This window comes from Dermacentor albipictus, chromosome 8, assembly GCF_038994185.2.
Source record: "Dermacentor albipictus isolate Rhodes 1998 colony chromosome 8, USDA_Dalb.pri_finalv2, whole genome shotgun sequence".
In the NCBI taxonomy this organism is placed as follows: Eukaryota; Metazoa; Arthropoda; class Arachnida; order Ixodida; family Ixodidae; genus Dermacentor; species Dermacentor albipictus.
The window spans coordinates 22826505-22845599 of record NC_091828.1 but is presented as its reverse complement, the minus strand read 5'-3'; the positions used below and the strand labels follow the sequence as shown (position 1 = coordinate 22845599).

Below are 19095 nucleotides of genomic sequence, written 5' to 3'. Positions count from 1 at the left end.
CGGCCTAAAATTCCGCCGAGCAGTGCGCTGCGATCGGCAGCGATGTGCATTTTTAAAACCTTATAATAAATTACACGCTTTACGCAGAGCACTTCGATATGTCAATTAATGATCAGAAGGACCTACTCTAACGACTCAGTACGTTTGTAGAAAATCGTCAAAAGCGTTTCAGGGTCCCTTAAACTCATTAACTAGCCGAGCGACATCTGCAGGATGGTCCGACCAGCTTGCCCCTTTCGTCACTGGGACCACGCAAACAGCTGTGACACAGATGGACCAGCGTCCTCGCTTCCTCCTTCCTTCGCACAACGGCTGAACTGAAGCACTGCTATCCCGAGAAACTGGGAGGCGGCAGAGAGAGCGGCGCCGTCTGCCTTTTATGCGATCGGTGACTCACGTGGTCACAGCTGGCGAGGCGGCGGTCCATGCAGCGGCGGCTGCGGTCACTTCAAGGTCAAACTGTCACGCACGGCGCAACTCGCTCTTCTTGGCCCGTAAAGCATTCGCTTTAGAATATGTCCTATGTCAAAGTGGACTGCGCCAGCGTGCGTTTCCTGTGGCTGCCCGGCCAACTAAGAGGCTGACTCAGCACACGCAGGCGGTCGCATTGCGGCTGGCCTCCCGCCGCCGCCGCCGCCGCCGCTCGTCGGCTCGTGCGGCCGTCCTGCAACACGCTACTATTGCATCGCACGGTTTGCGCGTGGAGGACGACTCGTCGCCGCCGCAAAGACGACGTTGTCTTCAAAGGCGAGCATCCCCAATGCGACGAGGAGCGGGACACACTGTTATCATCTCTTCCTCAGGTACACACACAATAGCGCGTGATGCACGCAGGTGCTGACGACCCTTTCTGCAGTCTGGTGCTGGCGCAACAGCAGCCATCCTCTTTCCACCAGGCACAGCCAAATGCCAGGCCTGCGCCCATGAAAGTCTGATGACATTCTTAAAATTAAATTATGGGATCTTACGTGCCAAAACCGCTTTATGAATATGAGGCACACGGTAGCGGAGGACTTCGGAAATTTCGACCACCTGGGGTTCTTTAACGTGCACCTAAATCTAAGTACATGGGTGTTTTCGCATTTCGCCCCCATCGAAATGCGGCCGCCGTGGCCGGGATTCGATCCCGCGACCTCGTGCTCAGCAGCCTAACACCATAGCCACTGAGCAACCACGGCGGGTAAGATGACATTCTTGGACGGCGCCGGAATCACCCGGCCCCTCACGTCTTCTGTGGTGCCTCACCGTGTGACAGCAGGGGAGCTCCATCGGTCAAGCAGGGCCACAAGGTCTCCGGAGCTAGCTCTCGTTTTGCTTCATGCCTTCCAATCTCCTTTATTTATTTCACATCAACTAACCCTGCCAGCCATCGCCTACCCCTTACTTATTTTTACCATTCATTGACGGCAATATAGTCCACGTACCTGCAAGTTGGCCAGTTAGTGAGCGCCTAGCCAGAAACCTTAATCTCTCTTCTCAATATCTTAGTACTATACGGTGTTCTATATTCAATAATAAACAATATGTCATTTTAAGTAAAGCTTCCTGTTACGAGGTCGACTTACTTGCTTAAGAGTGAGGGAAAAAATTATTCACAGAAAGGCAAGAACCTTACTTGCGAAGGCAGCGGAAAAGGTTAGTGACAAATACTTACGTCAAAGTAAATATGCACTCCCTTCTGTCGTCTTGCATCTGCTATCGCATAGAGTAAGTTTAGATCTCTTATTGGTGGCTCCGGGTAGATGGCCATTTTCTCAAATATTTTTTTTTAAATAAACTTGCGGTACGAGAAGTCGACTAAGTCCTGCCACGATGTACGATTGCTAGCTGCTCAGGGACCTTTGTAGGAGATCAGAAGGCTTGCGTGACCGCAACGCTCAAAGCCAAATCCTAGGACTGCTATCGGGAACGAATACAAAAAAAATACGTTCGATGCTTTCCTGCGTCATCAATTTCTCACATTGTATTCATGTCTATGCTTGAGCTTGATGAACGTTCTTCGTCGTGTTAGGCCGACGTTTGCAGACATCTGAATTGAGTTTGCAATCGTCCCATTTGTTCAGGCCAAAAAGAGCTTTCCAAAAAGAGGCATGAAGGGTTGCACCTGGGAACCTTCCGATTGTTTATACGTTGGCCAGATGGTCGGAAACGAAAAATATTGCCACGTAGTAGTGACAACCTTTAGAAGCAACTAGACTAAGCTTATTTATTTATTTATTTATTTATTTATTTATTTATTTATTTATTTATTTATTTAGCTTATTTAGGAGAAGTTTACCTAGAAGTAACTTACTAAGCGTATCATATTTTATGAGTGCACACTCGCCCATAGTGAACAAATGTACGAGAACCTAAGTATCACGAAAAACCTACTTCCAATGTTCGCTCATAGTTGCGTAAATTTTATGCCCCGTTAATGCCCCATAGTTGACCACTATAAGACTGTTTGTATTCATTATATTTCTCTTATGCATACCATGTTTTCCATCTCTAAATAATCAATCTAAATTTTCTTTTACCAGATATAAGCACTCTTTCTTTTTTTTTCAAAAAGCTCGGCTGTTATGAATTGCAGAACGTGTGCTCAGTGAAAGAGCCTTTACGGTCGCCAATGTAGTTGGTCTCATTTAATTTAGACTCTATTCATTTACGATACTGCAAGCTTGTATGGGTTCTTGCAGGGTCGAATCACGCAGATACAACAGAATACAGTGAAACGTCGATCAGAATGCGAATGCAATTATGGGAAATTATGGATTGACGATACCTCCTCTGGTCGGGGATAATTGCGGTTCAGCTGTGCAGAAACGCCTATCGCCAACCAAATAAAATACTAAACGTTGATGACCTCTTCGTAAAAAATGTAGTCGTCATTCAATCCTCTCATTTTTTTCTTCGTCAATCCATCGTCATCATACAGTCGCCGTCATGCAGCCATGGCCACTCACCTGTCGTCTTTCAAGTGTCTTCATCACATCATCGTCATTCCTTCGTCTTCATGCGTGGATCGCACATATATGTGCGACACAAGTTTATCTTGATTCACGCGTTACTTCTGAAAATGTCAGACTAGGCCTTGTGCTTGCATATCGCTGTGAACGAAGAACAACGTTCTTCGATTATACGGATTCTCTCAGTGCCTGGGGACTGTAGCTTCCTTTTTTTTCAATTTAGAAATTTTCAACAGTTTTGTAAACGAATGTATGGCCTAAATGAGGACAATTACTGCTGCACGCACTATACTTTAGCTTCTTTATTTTGCAAGGAGCTTCAGCCGTTTGAGTTCAATTGTTACCAAGAAAAGGGATTTTTTCCTTCTCATGTATTTGTAAAGAGCCCCCGAGTTGAGGCTTTCTGCTATGTCGCCTGTCAAAGTTACTAGTTCTGCTGATGTAAACCTGGCTGCACTCAGCGCGAGAATTGGGTACGCAGTACACGAGCATTTCAAACCATTTCATGCAACCACTAACAAGTGCGCAAGCGCACACTTAAGACAGAACGCAGCGTTCCCCCAACTCTTCGAAAATAGGGCCACGATACCTATAGAGCGTGTTTCACGTAACTTCAACCAAGGATTTAAAGAAATTGGTTAGCCGAAGCTGAATGATACCAACGGCATATGGTTTTTCGTCACGTGGCGCTCCTGCGAGTATATATATTTTTCTATATTTCGCTTCAATGAAATATCATAAATTATGCAAACTCTTTAATATTCAATTTAGGACCAAGTGCGTTTCGTTGTGTCGTAGATAGGGTTCAGAAACGACCGATCCAAGTTTTTGTGGCAACGTACCTGCTGTGTGGCAATTTTCGTGGGCGTTTGCATAAAGCCCGTGAAATATTAAATAAAATCACGTGACTGCACTCGTGCGCTATCGCATTGCAGCGCTGTCAGCCGCGCATCGAGCCTGTCGCTCATCAGGAATGGCGGCCGTGGCTCTGCGTGTGCCTCCGCCAAGGATGCTGACTCACTTCGCCACGGTGCACGCGCACGGTTCTTTCGTGGTCGAGAGCGCTGCAGTGCGATAGCGCATGAGTGCAGTCCCGTGGTTTTATTTCATATTTCGCGGCTGTGGCAGGGAGTGGCTTCACGAAGGCGGGCACTACTTTGATTGGAGTGACCGACAGTGCTGCGTGCCACGTCTGCGGCGTGGAAGAGAACACCGAACACTGATTGTGCCAGAATCATCGATTTCAGTCGGAAAGAGAAACATCACCCTGCGACGACTGGACGATCGGCCGTTGTCTGTGCAGGTGCTACTTGAAGAACATCCCCATCGCTCGTGGGGCCACAAAGCTACGAAGGCACCTCTGTCGGTCTTGAGGGCGACTGGTCTATGTGAACGTCTCTGACTCGCTCAGGCCCTCCGTGTACGTGCGCGAGCTCAATGCGGATTTCCTTCCCCTCCCACTTCCCTCTTTCCCTAACATCCCGGCCCTCTCTATTCATTTTCAGCTCCCCATAATTCGCGGTCTTTCTTTAAACGCCGAAAAAGATCGTCGCGCAGCCTGCACGTTGCACCAAATTGGATCGATCGTTTCTGAATCCCCTCTACAACGCGAAGAAACGCACTTGATCCTCAAGTGGATTTTAGAAATTTCGCATAGTTTGTCTTACTTAAATAGTTAATTAGGTGGAATAAATAAATGCTCTTAAGAGCGCCGCATGACGGCAGACCGTATGTCGTTGCTTTCATTCAGCTCTGGCGAACCAGTTTTTTTTTTAATCCTTGGTTCAAGGCTACGTGAAACGCCCTCTATACAGAGGCGCTGTTTTTAGATTTCATGAAAGCTTTAAGCTAAAATACTTCTTAAGCGGCTCCTATTACAGCTTCCGTGCTTAAGTCCTGATCCACACCCTTATTACTGGATATGCACCTTCTTAACATAACCGCCAGCAATTTGTGTTAGCAAGCAACTCACTCTATCGTACTTACCCTGTTCCTACCAGGCCCTTGGCCCACTTATGTTTTCAATTTGAACATGCATAAATGATATCCAGGCCAGGATTTGCTTCTGCATACGTCCGTTCGCGAACGATATCGTTATCTACTGACCTAATATTAACACCTCCGATGTTATTACTTTTTAGCAAGAGTTATACGTAATAGAAAAATGGTGTATTACGTTGTGATTCGCTCTTACTACTAACAAAACATCTGTGGTCTCTCTTCATCGACATCTCTTCATCGAGTTCTGCCCTCCTTCCAAATACTTTATTAACAACTGGTTAATAACAGCATTTCCCCAGCCTATTCTATTCAACATGTAAGCACCACCTTACTGCATGATCTATGTTGGTCGGAGCACATAAACAAAATAAGTAATGAAGCTAACTGCGTTCTGGGTTACTTACGTCACTCTCTGAGACTCGCAGTTCCTTCTGGAAGACCACTAGCAGACTAAACAACACTATGACCCAAGCTAGAATACGCACCTTCGCACGCACCTATCGCACCAATACGCACCAATACGCACCTATCTAACCTGTCTTCCTCAATCGAGTGTATTCAAAACCTTGCAGTCAGATTTATTCATATTGATTACTCCCACTACAGTCGTGGAGCTAATCTCCACGTTTTAGATAGATATTAACTCCAAATAAAACTACGCGTAACAACGTACGCGTAAGCGTACGCGTCCCCGAGTGCTTACGCGGGTGATGAAGGGTGGCCAGCCACACAATTCGCGCACACGTGCACGCTTCACTGTGCGTAGCACATGGCGGACAGACCAGCGACGGCGGAAACGTTTGGGCTTGTGAAAAGTTCATACTTAATGTCATAATGGCCAGCATTTTGTATTTAATTTATCAATGCTAGCCATCGTTTTTAAGTTGAGAAATGCACGCTCTTCGGATCTACACATCGTTACGGTAAGTAAACCTACGTCGACGATCAACACCACCACTGGTCTATCCGCAAGCGCGATAGCGGCTGCTTGCCCACGACAGCCGTTGACATCTGTTGCGCGCGACTAGGCACGACATTGCTGTCGAGATTTTGCTTATCCGCTTGCTTCGCGAGCTTCAGCGTTCTCTGCCCGCAACGTACCACATGAGAATGAAGCTTTTGCTTTTTGCACAGAAGCTTTTGCTGCTGCTGTTCTTGAAAAGGAGGCGGAGGCGGAAGCGCAGAATGCCTCTGCAGTGATGTTGGTGGGTCCGGGCCGTCTTTGAGCGACGTAAAGAAGAACGTCTTTACTATGCGGCTGCGAGTAACTCCTTTCCTTTCGATGATCTACAGTGGTACAAGAAGGAGCCAATATTTTGACATGGGTGCTTGCCTCCGTCAGAATAGCAATTACTTTCCTTATGAGAGTTTTTAAGTGCGCTCATAGGATACATAAGTGAAAGGGTTAAAATAGTAATGCGGGGCACGCACACACATCGCCCGACCACCCCAATTTTCAGAACGGCACCGCGTCATCGGTAGAAGGTTCGTCCAGGTTGACAGCACCTGTCGAAACGATAGCGTGACGTGCGCGAACAGAGAGAACGGCAAGAGCGGGACGTATTTCGGAAAGCTCGAAAGCAAGAGCGAAGATCGGGCTTAGTGGCCGCCAGAGTCACGCAGATTGTATATTAGGTACTCAGTGACGATACCTCACGCCGTTTCAGCAGCCATCCGTCTAATCCGTATAGGCGTATGCAGTACAAGATATCATCACTAATTCTTACGGTTCAAAGGAGACGCACTCCATTCTACTCAACAGACAATCTATCAATACAAGGATTATTTTCCAGACCTTCATATATAGAACTGAGGTGTAATCAGTGCCGAAATAATAATTTGGAGCTCACTTCTTAAAGAGTAGACCATACAGTATATAGAGAGCTTGTGCTGCGCGCACTTTCGTTGCACAAAATTTGTAAAGATTACGTTTTGTAATGAATTTTCTGCTATTCGATATTTTATTCGATATCCACCTTTTCTTTTTCTTCATTTGATTTGATATTCGATTGTAAATCTACTATTCGGTATTTGTGCAGCCCAGAAAAAATTTAAGGAGTGCTAGTTAAATTTGCACCATTAGTATAGCACATGGATTCAAGAGCACTTTTTGAAACGTTATACGTATGGGTTGTCAAATATTAAATTTGTTGATGAGATATGACTCCCTATATTTTCTGTTTCTCGGAAGTGTGACTTCAGATTATGAAGTTTAACGCAATAAAATTAACACCTGGCAGGTTAAAATTCCGTGCGACTGTTTCGTGACCTACAAAATTTCTTGGCCGTACGATTTTATTTTTATCTAAGAATCACTGGGTTTCCTGTTTTGCCGACACACTGTTTCTACTGAAGCATAGAATTAATGCAGGGAGTAAAGTGAATCATGGCTAGTGGCTATGAGTGTGTGTCAGTGAAAAGCGTACAGCTCGTGATAACTGCGCGTCTATGTGGGTAGGGCACGGTCCTTCTATCAGGTATAAATTATGCACCATTTTTTACAGATGCAACGAATGCGTCTGCAGGGTGACCAAGGATTTTTCGAGAAGCTCTTTCACGTGACGCTGAAGCTCTTTGGCAAGCTCTTGAGTTTGTAGCAGAGGACTTCACATGGCAACACCGCATTCCAGAACCCTGCAGCCTGCAGAACTAGTTGCTATAGCACTGACGTTTGAAAAGGCTAGTTGCCCCGTAAAGAAATAATGTGCGATTGAAGGAATACAGAATGTGAGGCATAAACCCCATTTCTTTGTCATTTTGGGTATAAGTTATTTTGCTTTATTTATTCACATAATAGCTCCAGTCTCCTTTTGACAGCCAGAGCCGGGAGGGGCTCACGAAACACTGAAGCAAAACAAAAGAAAGAACGAGCCATCTGACAAGGCGCGTGAAAAAAAATACAATTACATAATCTGGTTCATAATATACAATAAAATAAAATCCATAAGAATGTAAAGAATGTGCTACAAAATGCTGATAGAAAACAAGAGAAATAGTAACGAACGAACTGACAATGCGCATGAAAAAATATTTTTAAAAAAATGTCCCTGAGACTGAAAGTTTGCACTTAGTGCATCACCAGTGTAGGAGTTAGGCCTAACTTAATCGAAAAACTTTGCCAACGAGTGGCACCACACAAAAGCTACATCAGCACTTTTTGACCTTGCGCAACTTATAAAACATGCACTGAAGAATGCTTGCGCATGTAGTATTAAACAAAGGTGGTAGCTAACCTACACAAATCTAATTTTGATCGTATGTCACCCAAAATGTGCCCCCATAAGCATGGAAATCATTGTCAAGAAAGTGCTGTCATCTTAATGATGGGCAAACAATTCAGAACTCGCTCCCAATCTTCTTTTTTAACTTGCATTCCAACTACTTGGCATCCCGGCAAGACATAGAAGACTTTGCCTTTGGCTTACCGTGAGGGGATCGAGACGGCTAGACTCTGCACTCAAGTGGTCTTTCAAGCCATCTGGGCAAGGAAGAAAGAAAGGTATGTGAAGGTAATGTCACACAACTATGCGGGACATTTCTGACGCACATGTTAAGGTACTGCTATGCATGTAAACCTGGCGCTTATTTCATCAGTTTTCATAAATTTCTACTTTATTTCCATAACATCAAAAAAGTTATAATCGTAACTCTTAATTACACATATTACTTGCCCAAATTATTAGCAGTAGGTTAATATGAACTTTGTCGAATGCGAATTGAATATCAAATAGTCAAATGCAGACTCATGTATTTCTAACGATAATATTTATTTTTGTATAATTAGGCACCACACTCGTACTGACTAGTCAAACAAACACGACTGCCAGAGTTACTTACGATCAATTTCAAAAACAATTCTCATTAAGAAAACTGTACACAGCATCTGAACGTCTTTATGGCTTGATTGGAAACAAGACTTCCAAGAAATAATGGCTCCTGTGTGACTAGGTTTGCATAAACGCTAAAGAAATGGTTGCCTAAAAAATATCAACAGTTGTAGAAAAAAGAAGTTGCTGAAGTACTTCTGTGCTGTAGACATATGTAATAGGGTCCGTTATAAAACATGACTTATACACGTGTAAAAGATAAAACTGATACTTGAATAGGCTGTAAAGAAAGACTAAATGACAGCAGATGAAAAATAGTAACGAAACTGTAAGACTTCGTTTTTGCGAAATATTTATTTAGTTTTCATATTTCAAAATACACTTACAAAATACTCTTCAAACACGAATGGTTGGTGTGCAATTTGTATCGAATTTGAAACTTCGAATATTCGTCAACCTTTACAAATTACTCATTATCTGAAGGCAGCCAGTCTGGACACTCCCCTGATAGCAATAACTTCATTGTGAATTATATGGCTCTATTTTAAAAAATGGCGTACCTAAAAAATGCGCATGATTTTGCACAATCAGAACTGCATTTCCACTGTTCCTTTCGATCACTTGTATTAAGAAATCACAGGAGCAGTACTTGTTGCTTGGGGTATTTCCAGATACGAAATAAGTCGGAGTGGGTGCAGATTGCTGATGGATTCGCCGCACAGTGGCAGTTCCCAAACTGTTTGGGAGCATTTTACAGAAAACACTTTGCCATAGATGCTTCTCGGAATTCCGGCAGCTTGCACTACAACTACAAAGTAAATTTGTGCATGTATAAGGTGTGCTAACATCACTGAAATAACATGCAAGTGTGGTTGGATTTCCAGTTGCTACCACATACTTGATGCCAAACTTATTTCTTTCTAGTTTTATTTATTGAAAAGTTGCATTTATCAAAAGGGTATTACACATATTATTTTGCTGTTTTACATATTTATATAAACAAATGCAGGCAATTTTGTGTTTGTGTACTCTACAGTTTGCTTTCACTGCCGACGATGGATGTCGCCAGAGCTCACAATATTGCAATACAACTGTTGCCCCTCAGTTATTCTTATCCCATGTAATGTTGGTGCATAAACCAATGTAGTGAAAACACCTAACTATACATATGCTCTTTCACTTTCCATATTAGCTGCCTGTCACCCTTCAATTACGATAGGTACACTTGTGCCTCCAGTGTAATTCTTAAACGCCAATTTTCAGGGCACTTTTTCAGTGGTACTGATGGCATTTGTGGACGGCAGCTACAACTACATCTTGATAGATAATGGAGTAGAAGGCCGTCATAGCGATTATGGTGTTTTCAAGAACTCCACATTTGGAAAAACCCTGCAACAAGAACGCCTCTATGTGCCTGCTTAACCAGGTCCATTTTGCTACCTTGTTAAGGCGTACCACCAAATTCCCATATAACCCGCCGACATAACCAAGACCACCATCACGACGCGCTTTGGTTTGTTTGCCTACGTGAGTATGCCTTTTGGATTCCGCACTTCGGGTCAAGCCTTCCAACTGTTCATCGCTGGAGTCACGCGAAGCCTTCCTAATGTGTTCGCGTACCTTCATGGTGTCCTCATCGCAAACACTGTGCTTGATTATCATAAGCACCATCCACGTGCTTTCTTCTAGCGCCTACAGCAGTACGGCCTGGTTATGAAGACCTCCAAGTGTGTTTTCGGCGCATCTGAGCCCGAGCTTTTGGGCCATCACATATCATACGAGGGTATACGCCCTCTCCCGTACCCCGTCAAGACCATCCAAGATTACCCGCAGCTTTCAACATTGCAACAGCTACGCCAGTTCCTGGGGCTTGTTAATCTTTGCAGGCGCGTTATACCGCACTGAGCAGAGCTGCTTCGTCCACTCATCGACCTCATTATATCAACCGCCGGCCCGTCCTCCGCCATTTCTTGGTCATCAGAAGCAAGGGCACCTTTACTTCTGCCAAGCAAGCAGTTTCGAACAACGTGCATCTTATACGTCGGCGCAGCAACGCTCCAACTCGGTTGATGGTGGATGCCGCCAGCGTAGCCGTCGGTGCCGTCTTACAGCATTGCATTAACTCCGAGTGGAGAGCATTGTCTTTTTACTCCCGGAAGCTACTTCCCGCTGAGACCCGCTACAGCGCCTTCGGCCGAGAACTACTAGCCATCCACAGTGCGATACAACACTTTTGGCATTTTCTGGAAGCATGTCAGTTTTACGTGCTGGCCAATCATAACCCACTGGCGTAAGTTGTCCGCACGAATTCATCGAAGTACGTCTCCTGCGAACTCCGTCATCTCGGTTACATTTGGGTATTTATAACAGATATCCTCCACGCGTGAAAAGTGCCGTGAACTCCGCCGCTGATGCCCTTTCTCGTTTAGCTGCGGTTGACTCTCCGTTTCCAACTGTCGACTCATCTGCATTCTCTTCCGCACAACAGAATGACAGAGAGCTCACCGCTTTTCGGGAGAACCCCGTTCTTTCCGACTACGGCTTGTGCCCCATTAATGCTCGCCTGACTCCTTGTGGTGCGATGTCCCAGCAGGTCTCCCACGCTCTTTTGTTCTGGCTTCACTAAATAGCCCCATTTTCCACTCTCTACACGACATATGTCACACAGGTATTCGAGATACTCAGCGCCTTCTCACCCAGCCCTATGTCTGACCCATAATTAACGATGATGTGCGTGCTTGGACGCGTACGGGTCGGCCCTGCCAGTCATAAAAGGCATCCCGTCAGGCCAAGATGGCTCTCCAAGCCTTCCTTTCACCCGGCCGTCGTTTCGGCCATGTTCATCTAGACATCGTGGGCCCTCTACCTGTGTGTCGAGGTTATGCTTATATACTCACCATGGTCGACTGTTTCACACGTACACGTTTTCACACGTTTCCCGTACCACTGCATGCCACCCGTGTGCCAATGACACAGTCGAAAACTTTCACCGACAACTGAAGGCAGCCCTGGCTACCCGCCTCAATTATGCCACCTGGGTTGACGCCTTGCCCCTTGTGCTCGATCCTGGGTTTACGGGCCGTCCTCCACGCAAACCTAAAGCCCTCAGCAGCAGAGCAGCTTGTGTATGGTAGTTATCTGCGTCTCCCCGGAGACTCCTTTACATCAACACAGCTACCAGCACAGCCACAAGCATTCCTACAATGCCTCCTGGACTGCAATAAAGACTCTCGCCTCCCCCCCCCCCATCCTGCCCGCCGCAATACAATTTTCTTGCACCCCCCACCTGGCCACTTCAATACACGTTTTAGTGCGCCGCGTCGCTGTCTGACCACCACTCACCCCGGCCTACGACGCGCCATTGCGCATCCTCCAGCACACTCTGAAAACCGCCACTCTGATACAGAACGGCTGTGAAAAGACAGTCATCTTAGACTGCCTTAAAGGGACACCAAAGGTTACCATTAAGTCCACGCGGACTGTTGAAATACCATCACAGAAACCTCGAAACGCTTGTTTGGTGCCAAGGAGAGACTTATTTTAAGAGAAAATGCGTTCTGAAGCGTCCGCGTACCTCTAGCGCAGTTCAAATCGCCCGCCCTCCGATCGAGGAGTACTGACATCATGGTCTCATAGTGACGTTGCACCCTCGGTGAGTAGAACGGCGTCCGCAGACGGCGCTACGGCTTTTCTGAGCAAAACGCAAACGCGCGGCCAGAAACAGAGCCAAGACAGAGCCGACAGCAGAGCGAAAGCGGGAGTATGGTGGCTAGCGGAAGGAGAAACGAATCACGTCCCACATTATGTCCCACGGCACACGGAGAGTCCGTTTTCGTTAAACTATAGGCTGCGGCGAGCTCGCAACGTGGTCGGCGTGGTCTGTGAGAAGTGACGAGCCTTTTCGCACTCGCAGCAGGGCATAAAAAAGTGCGAATCGACGCAAAACTCTGCCTAGAAACGTGCTTCGCCACAGCCGACCCAGATGTCGTTTCCCGCACCGCCACCAGGCGCCGCTACTATACCTCAAGCTCCAGCGCAAGACGCCCATAAGCTGGTACTTCATTCTATGGCGCAAACTTCGACGCTCGTCGCAATGGACCCTGACACCGACAGATTGGCTCGCGATGGTGGGCTCAACTTCAGCGATTTGAGCACCGACGAGCGCGACCTGCTGCTGAGGGCTCGCACTGCCGGCGTCGTTGCGTACGACGGCGGCGGCCTCGACACCGGCTCTCCGGAGCGGGAAAGCAACGAGGGCTTCCCACGACATCACATGGACGTGGCATTCTCGCTGCTTGTTCCAAATGAAAGTTTCGCGAGCCAGCAAAACCCTCACAGCACGACGCGATAACGAAAGTACTGAAACTCTAAAGCGTGCGCAGCGCAGAGTCGAGCGCGCAGAGTCGAGCGAAAACGAAACCTTTCGAACACCGATATTCTGAAGGGTAATGTCAAAATGTTATTTTTTCTTAGAATCGAATAGACGTAGACAAGCAGCATTTTTTCCCGTCTTATAATCGAATGAAATGATATTTTTAATACGAGTAGTTGAATATTAGTAACACATATTATGAGAAGTCCTTTCGTCATCGGGCTAGTACCGGAATGTCGCTGGGTGGTCTCAATTCGTGTCATGCATTTACCTCAATTTCTCGGTTACTAAAGCTCTGTTCGCGATTAAATTGACGCCTTAGACGTTCTAGAACATTGCTCTACCACTTTAACTTGAGTTTCTGGTAACCTTTAGTGTCCCTTTAAGCTGGCTTACGTGGACACCGCGATTGAAAGTCTCGCTTCGCCGCCTGACCTCGTGCTAGAGTGCCATAACCGCCCCTCAGTCCAGTTTCGACTTCCAGTCTAGGCGGGGGGCCCTGTAGTGCCCTCCCTTGCATGCCAACTAGAATTCGGATAGCGCGCGCCCCGCATGAGAAGAAAATAAAGACGGTGCCTGGTTTTCGCACGCGAAGCCACGCGTTTTTATTCCGGCGTCGATTCAGTTCAGCTGTCTTTGTCCTTCGCTCTTGAGGCATAAGCCTACATCCTCAATGATTTTCTTTATTTTATTTTCTCTTGCCTTTATTAAACAAAGGGCATACATTAAAAAACACTAATCTTTGAATTCTTTCACTGCTTGCATCACTTTAATTTTCATATCAAGATGCCATTGCTCACTGAACTCTCGTGTGTTTGAGCAGAGGGACAGCTAAACCTCGAGGTCGTCCTCTGGTTTTAATCGTTCGACTCCGCTTTAAATATTGCCTAATTCCTCTAATATGACCTGACCCTCACCTTTCTCTTTCCTCCCCCCTCGCTGCATGATTACGTCGCTTCAGAAGCAGGGCTTCCCAACGTTCTTAGCTCTACCTGCTGAAGATTGCCTGCAGAAGCGCGCGATGCTTGTGACTGTGGCCTGCTGTTGTGTGCCTCGGGAGCCCCTTGAACCTATAGCACCTCTTCAAGCACCGGTGACTCAAGAGGGTCCAAAATGCCCCGTGATTCCGCACTCATACAACGCCATACAGTGTCACTGCTTGCACTTGTGACTCATCAACCGACGGTGACGGAACTTGAAGCTTTACCCGATTAGAAAACTGGCACATCTTCGTAAAGGTGTCCGCAGCGCTTCCCTCCTCACTCGATGGAGGCACTGGTTGAAGATTACCGGACGTAATGCATGTGAGCGTAATACGGTTTGCACCGATTGTGAATGTGCAAATAATGTGCCGGTCTAAAGTAAAGAATATGTAATGGGTCATGCCCGCCCATAGTTGTTTCAATGTGTCATTTTATTACAGAGAAACGCCTAACTCTGAGGTTAGTAGGGATAAAACTGGCTTGCATACGCAATTAGAATGAACATTTTTTGCATGCAATGAAGTGTAGCTTTTGTATTCTCTTTATTTCATGGCTTCTGACTCCTTTAAGCCGTTTTTATGAAATCTTCCTGCCTAACGTCCAGCGATACCTTGTATTTAAAACAGTACATGAAATCCGGAATGTTTCAGTTTTGAAATAATTATTAAAGTTAAAAATTATACTGCACTCAGGCAATACAACCACTTACTAAATTTCACGTTGAAAGGCCTACGCTTGTGCTTTCTAAACATAGAGTAATAGTAACAGTACAGATAACTAGACCGACAAGCCAGCCATCACTGTTTATTTCAGTTCAAACCCACCCCCCACTTCATCGCCTTCGGAATCACCTTTCTGGCTTCTTCGTCGGCTAGCTTACATTTCCCCTCTTTTCTGCGTCACTCTTCCTGCGGTGATAACTAAGAATGTTCATTATGGCCGCAAACTCCACCTGTCCATTATTTATGCACCCCACAGTACTGAGTACACCTTGTTCCACCGATAACGTCACTACTTGAAAAGGTCCAAGAATTTTTGCTTCACTGGCCGGTAGTCCTTTTCGAACAAGCACAAGGTCGTGTACTCCAACATCTGGTGTATGGCTTTGGCGCCGCTTCTCAAAATGAAACTTCATGACTTTTCTATATCTCTATCGCTCCTCAGATGTTTTTCAACGGCAATTATCATTAGCCTGTCTGCAATTCCAAGCGCTTTGGCTGGGCTTACTTTGGAACCTCACCATAGGTAGCAAAGTACGGACTGCACCCAAGACTGCTTTCTGAGTCCTGTTATGATGAGCCACAGCCGATTCTGGGCAACATTTCCAGCCGCTGGTAAAATTTGAATACATCGACGTGAATTGTTTCAAATCGCGTATCACCCTCTCCACCATACCATTTCCCTGCGGGTGATAGGGCGCACAATGCCGTAGTGTGATGCCACGGTTCTCTACCCACTCTTGAATCTTCTTGCTAATGAATGCAGGCCTGATTTCACCTGATTTTCTAACACTAAATTTCAAACCTAAATTGTTGCCTTAATGTCCACAGATAATAAATAGCCAGACGTTGCAAATCACTTTGCTTATTAGCTAGCAACACAATGTCGTACGCATAAAATAAAGCTGGGAGTTGCTGCTCTGCTACTGTACCCGCCTGTTTGTATGATTGACAAAACCCGATATTACTTCCTTCTAGCCCCCTCTACATCCTCACCATCTACATCATAAACAGCAGCGGGGATAAAGGGCACCCCTGCTTCAGTCCCTTCTTGAAATGAACTTTATCCTCGCTTCTCATCCCTTCCCATTCAACGCAAACGGTATTTTCTTGCCTAATCTCTCTCAAAAGCTGCAGACAATCGTTACCTAAGCCTTACCCTTCCAGAATATCCCGCAAAATGTTGCGGTCTGCGTTGTCGTAGGCTCCGGTAATGTCTAAAACGGCCACATACAACGGTCTGCTTTTGATATTTCAATACACTGAGAAAGAACAAACAAGTTATCATCCAAACGCCTACCTATTCTGAAGTCATTCTGAAGCTCTCCCAAAATGCCTTTATTCTCTGCCCATGCTTGAAGCTTTAATTTCATTACCTGCATTGCTAGCCTGTATATTAGCGATGTAATGGTCAACGGTCTTTACGAGTGAAATCTGTCTTTCTCCCCCTTACCCTTATGAATCAAATTCATTCTACTTTCTCGCCAACTGCCTGGTATTCATCTATCTTTTAATGTTTTTTCCCACTGCTTTCACCAGGGCTTCCTTATCTTTTGGTCCTAGTTCATTTATCAGCCTAACGGGAACCTTGTCTACCCATGTGGCTATGCGCTTAGGAATTTTTTCTTCTGCTTTCTTCCAGTTTGAATTTGTCAGCACCAGCTCCTTTTCCACTTGGGTCTCTTTCATGCTCTTTTCTTCAAATACACTCTCGTCATTGCCTTGGAAAGATTCGGCTGTTACTTTTCGGATGTAATTTATTGTCGCTTCTCCTTCCACTCTGTTTTCATCTTCGTCTAGGATATGTTGTATTGTTGTTCACTTCCTGCCCAATAATGTTATGCGGTTCCAAAATATACTAGGGGCGGCCTTCTTTTTCTCACGTATTTCTGACAACCAACGTTCACTTTCACGTTTTAATTTTGCTTGCACCAGTATTTGGCCCATAAACTTTTTCTCTCGGTATATTTCCCATTTAATTGTTACTTCATCCTGCGGCAGCTGCGCCTTCTTTGCTTGCCTGTGCTCTCGAGATGCTTTCTGTCGTGCGGCGATCGCTTCTCGTATCTCCTTGTTCCACCAGCTTTTCGGTTTCTTTTTTCCTTTCCAACAACATGTTTCTCTTTCCGTATTTCTATCGTTATTACACTTAGAAACTCGCGATATTCCCACTCTTGGCCATTTGCCAAGTTGTTCGTCAACTCTAGTGACTATATTTGCTATTTGTTCAGCGTTCGAATTTGCACTGGCCATTTTAATCTTCTTGCTCTGTTTCCCAACTACATATCCCATTTTTAAAATAATGCGTTTATGGTCACTCCCTATGCTGCTGTGCCCTTCCTCGTCAACCATTTCTTTCAACTTATCATGAATTCCTTCTGTCATCAGACAGTAATCAATGGTTGAATGCCGGTTTCCCCCTGCCCACGTGATCTGCCCTTCACACTTAGGCCCTGTATTCACGATAACGAGGTTATGTTGCTCACAAAGGTCTAGCATGGAGTTTCCGTTGTGGTTGGTATAGCCATCTAAATCCTGTATGTGGGCATTCATGTCACCTAATAGGACAATTTCAGCACCATTCCCGAAACCCTTAATATCAGCGCTTATGCATTCCACTAACTCTTTATTCTTGTGTGTGCAAATTTTTCCGGTAAACCAATACGTAACGCCCGGCCAGGTTTCTTTCACACTCATTGTAGCTGATAACCAAAGATGCTCTTGACATTTTGAATTTACTGTTTTCCATTTGGCTCCCTGATGGATGAGTATTCCGACTCCCCCTCCCTTTCTTTCCGACTTAGTTCTGTTGCACCCTTCCCAAACATAATTCTCAATAACTGGCGGCTCTTCTGAGTCTCTAAGGTTCATTTCTGTAACCGCATACACCCTATTTCTTTTTCTATGTAACTTCTCCTCAATCTCTGCCCACTTTTCCTTTCTTCTGCCGCCCTGCATGTTTATGTAGCCTATTGCATGGCGAGCCCTTTTTCTGTTATCGACGGTGATGCTCTTCTGGTGTTCCCCTAGGGGACCTTCTTCATTACTATCTACTCTGACTTCCTGAGCGCCCGCGGGCCCCCTAAAGAAGCAACAGCGCGAGCACCAAGTCACCAGCCCACTTCTCGTGCCAGCCTGTAATTGAAGTGGACCCCGTCTCGTTTAAAAACACCACAACTTCTCACTTCTCTGTTTACTTCAACAGCCTCGAAGCCTTTCTCTCGGCTCATTTTCCATATTGCCTCATTAGCCGCCACTACGGCTTTTTGTACGTGACTGTCACGTGCAGGTACCTCCGGCACCGTGCACACCACGCACCTGAGGGGATAGCTCGCGCAAGTGGTCCACTCCCTTCGCCAAGCGCTGGGCTAGTCCTGGCCCTTTCCTCTTTAGGACGTCATTTAGCCCACCTGCTACTATGACCAGGTTGCGCACGTGGGCATTTTCCGCCAGCTTTTATTTTGTTTGCTCCATGACAGAGCCCAGTGTCCGCCCTGGAAATGTCTCTACCGCCACTCTTTTGTCGCCTTTGACCTTCTCCAGAATTGCTTTTGAGCACCGAGCCAGGTTTGAGTCGCCAGCGATAATCACTCTTTCACTCTCTCCTACCTCGCCCTGCTTCCCTTTGTCCTTTTTCCCGTGATTCGGACTCGACAAGGGGCATTCTCCCCTGGGCTCCTGCTTTTTCCGCGTGGCGGCCTCAAGGTAGGTGCCCCTCTTTCCAGTGAACCCTTCATCACCCTGCAAGCATTCCACGTATTTCGCTGACCCCCCCTCGCTTGTCGCGTCGGGGATCTGCGTTCTACTGGCACGCACATTCTCCTTCACAATGGCGGGCCTGTTCAGCTTTTCCTCGGCTGATTCAAGTCTCTTTTCAACTACCTTCCGTGCATCACGCTCCCTGTTTAGCTCATTTTTGAGCTTTTGCACCTGTTTGAGAAACTCTTCCTAGAAAGCCTCCATTTTCTGCAGCGTAGTATCGACATCACATTGTGTGCCAGTTGATTCGATGCCCTCTTCATTTTCATCCGTCTCCTCATCTGCCTTGAGGGACACCCCGCGCACTGATTGTTTTACCCGTCTTTCTTGCTATGTATTGCATGGCTTTTTGCAAATACTACAATACTATAATAATGCTACTAGTTATGCAAATACTATAACACTATATCAATTCAGAGCATGTGCCTTTTAGCGAAGACCGATACGCACAGGATTCAAATCCTCGAAATGTCGCAACGCTAC

The 19095-nt window shown here is 45.9% G+C and overlaps 1 protein-coding gene across 1 annotated transcript in view; it reads right to left on the bottom strand.

Moving 5' to 3' along the window:
• LOC135912157 (uncharacterized) overlaps window positions 1-1883 on the bottom strand; it is a 171207-nt gene extending 169324 nt beyond the window's left edge. Inside the window, exon 1 of the mRNA XM_065444542.1 lies at window positions 1655-1883. Coding sequence (XP_065300614.1) covers window positions 1655-1750 — 96 coding nt within the window. The 5' untranslated portion in view covers window positions 1751-1883. The remainder of the gene's footprint in view (window positions 1-1654) is intronic.
• Window positions 1884-19095: the final 17212 nt, after the last annotated feature.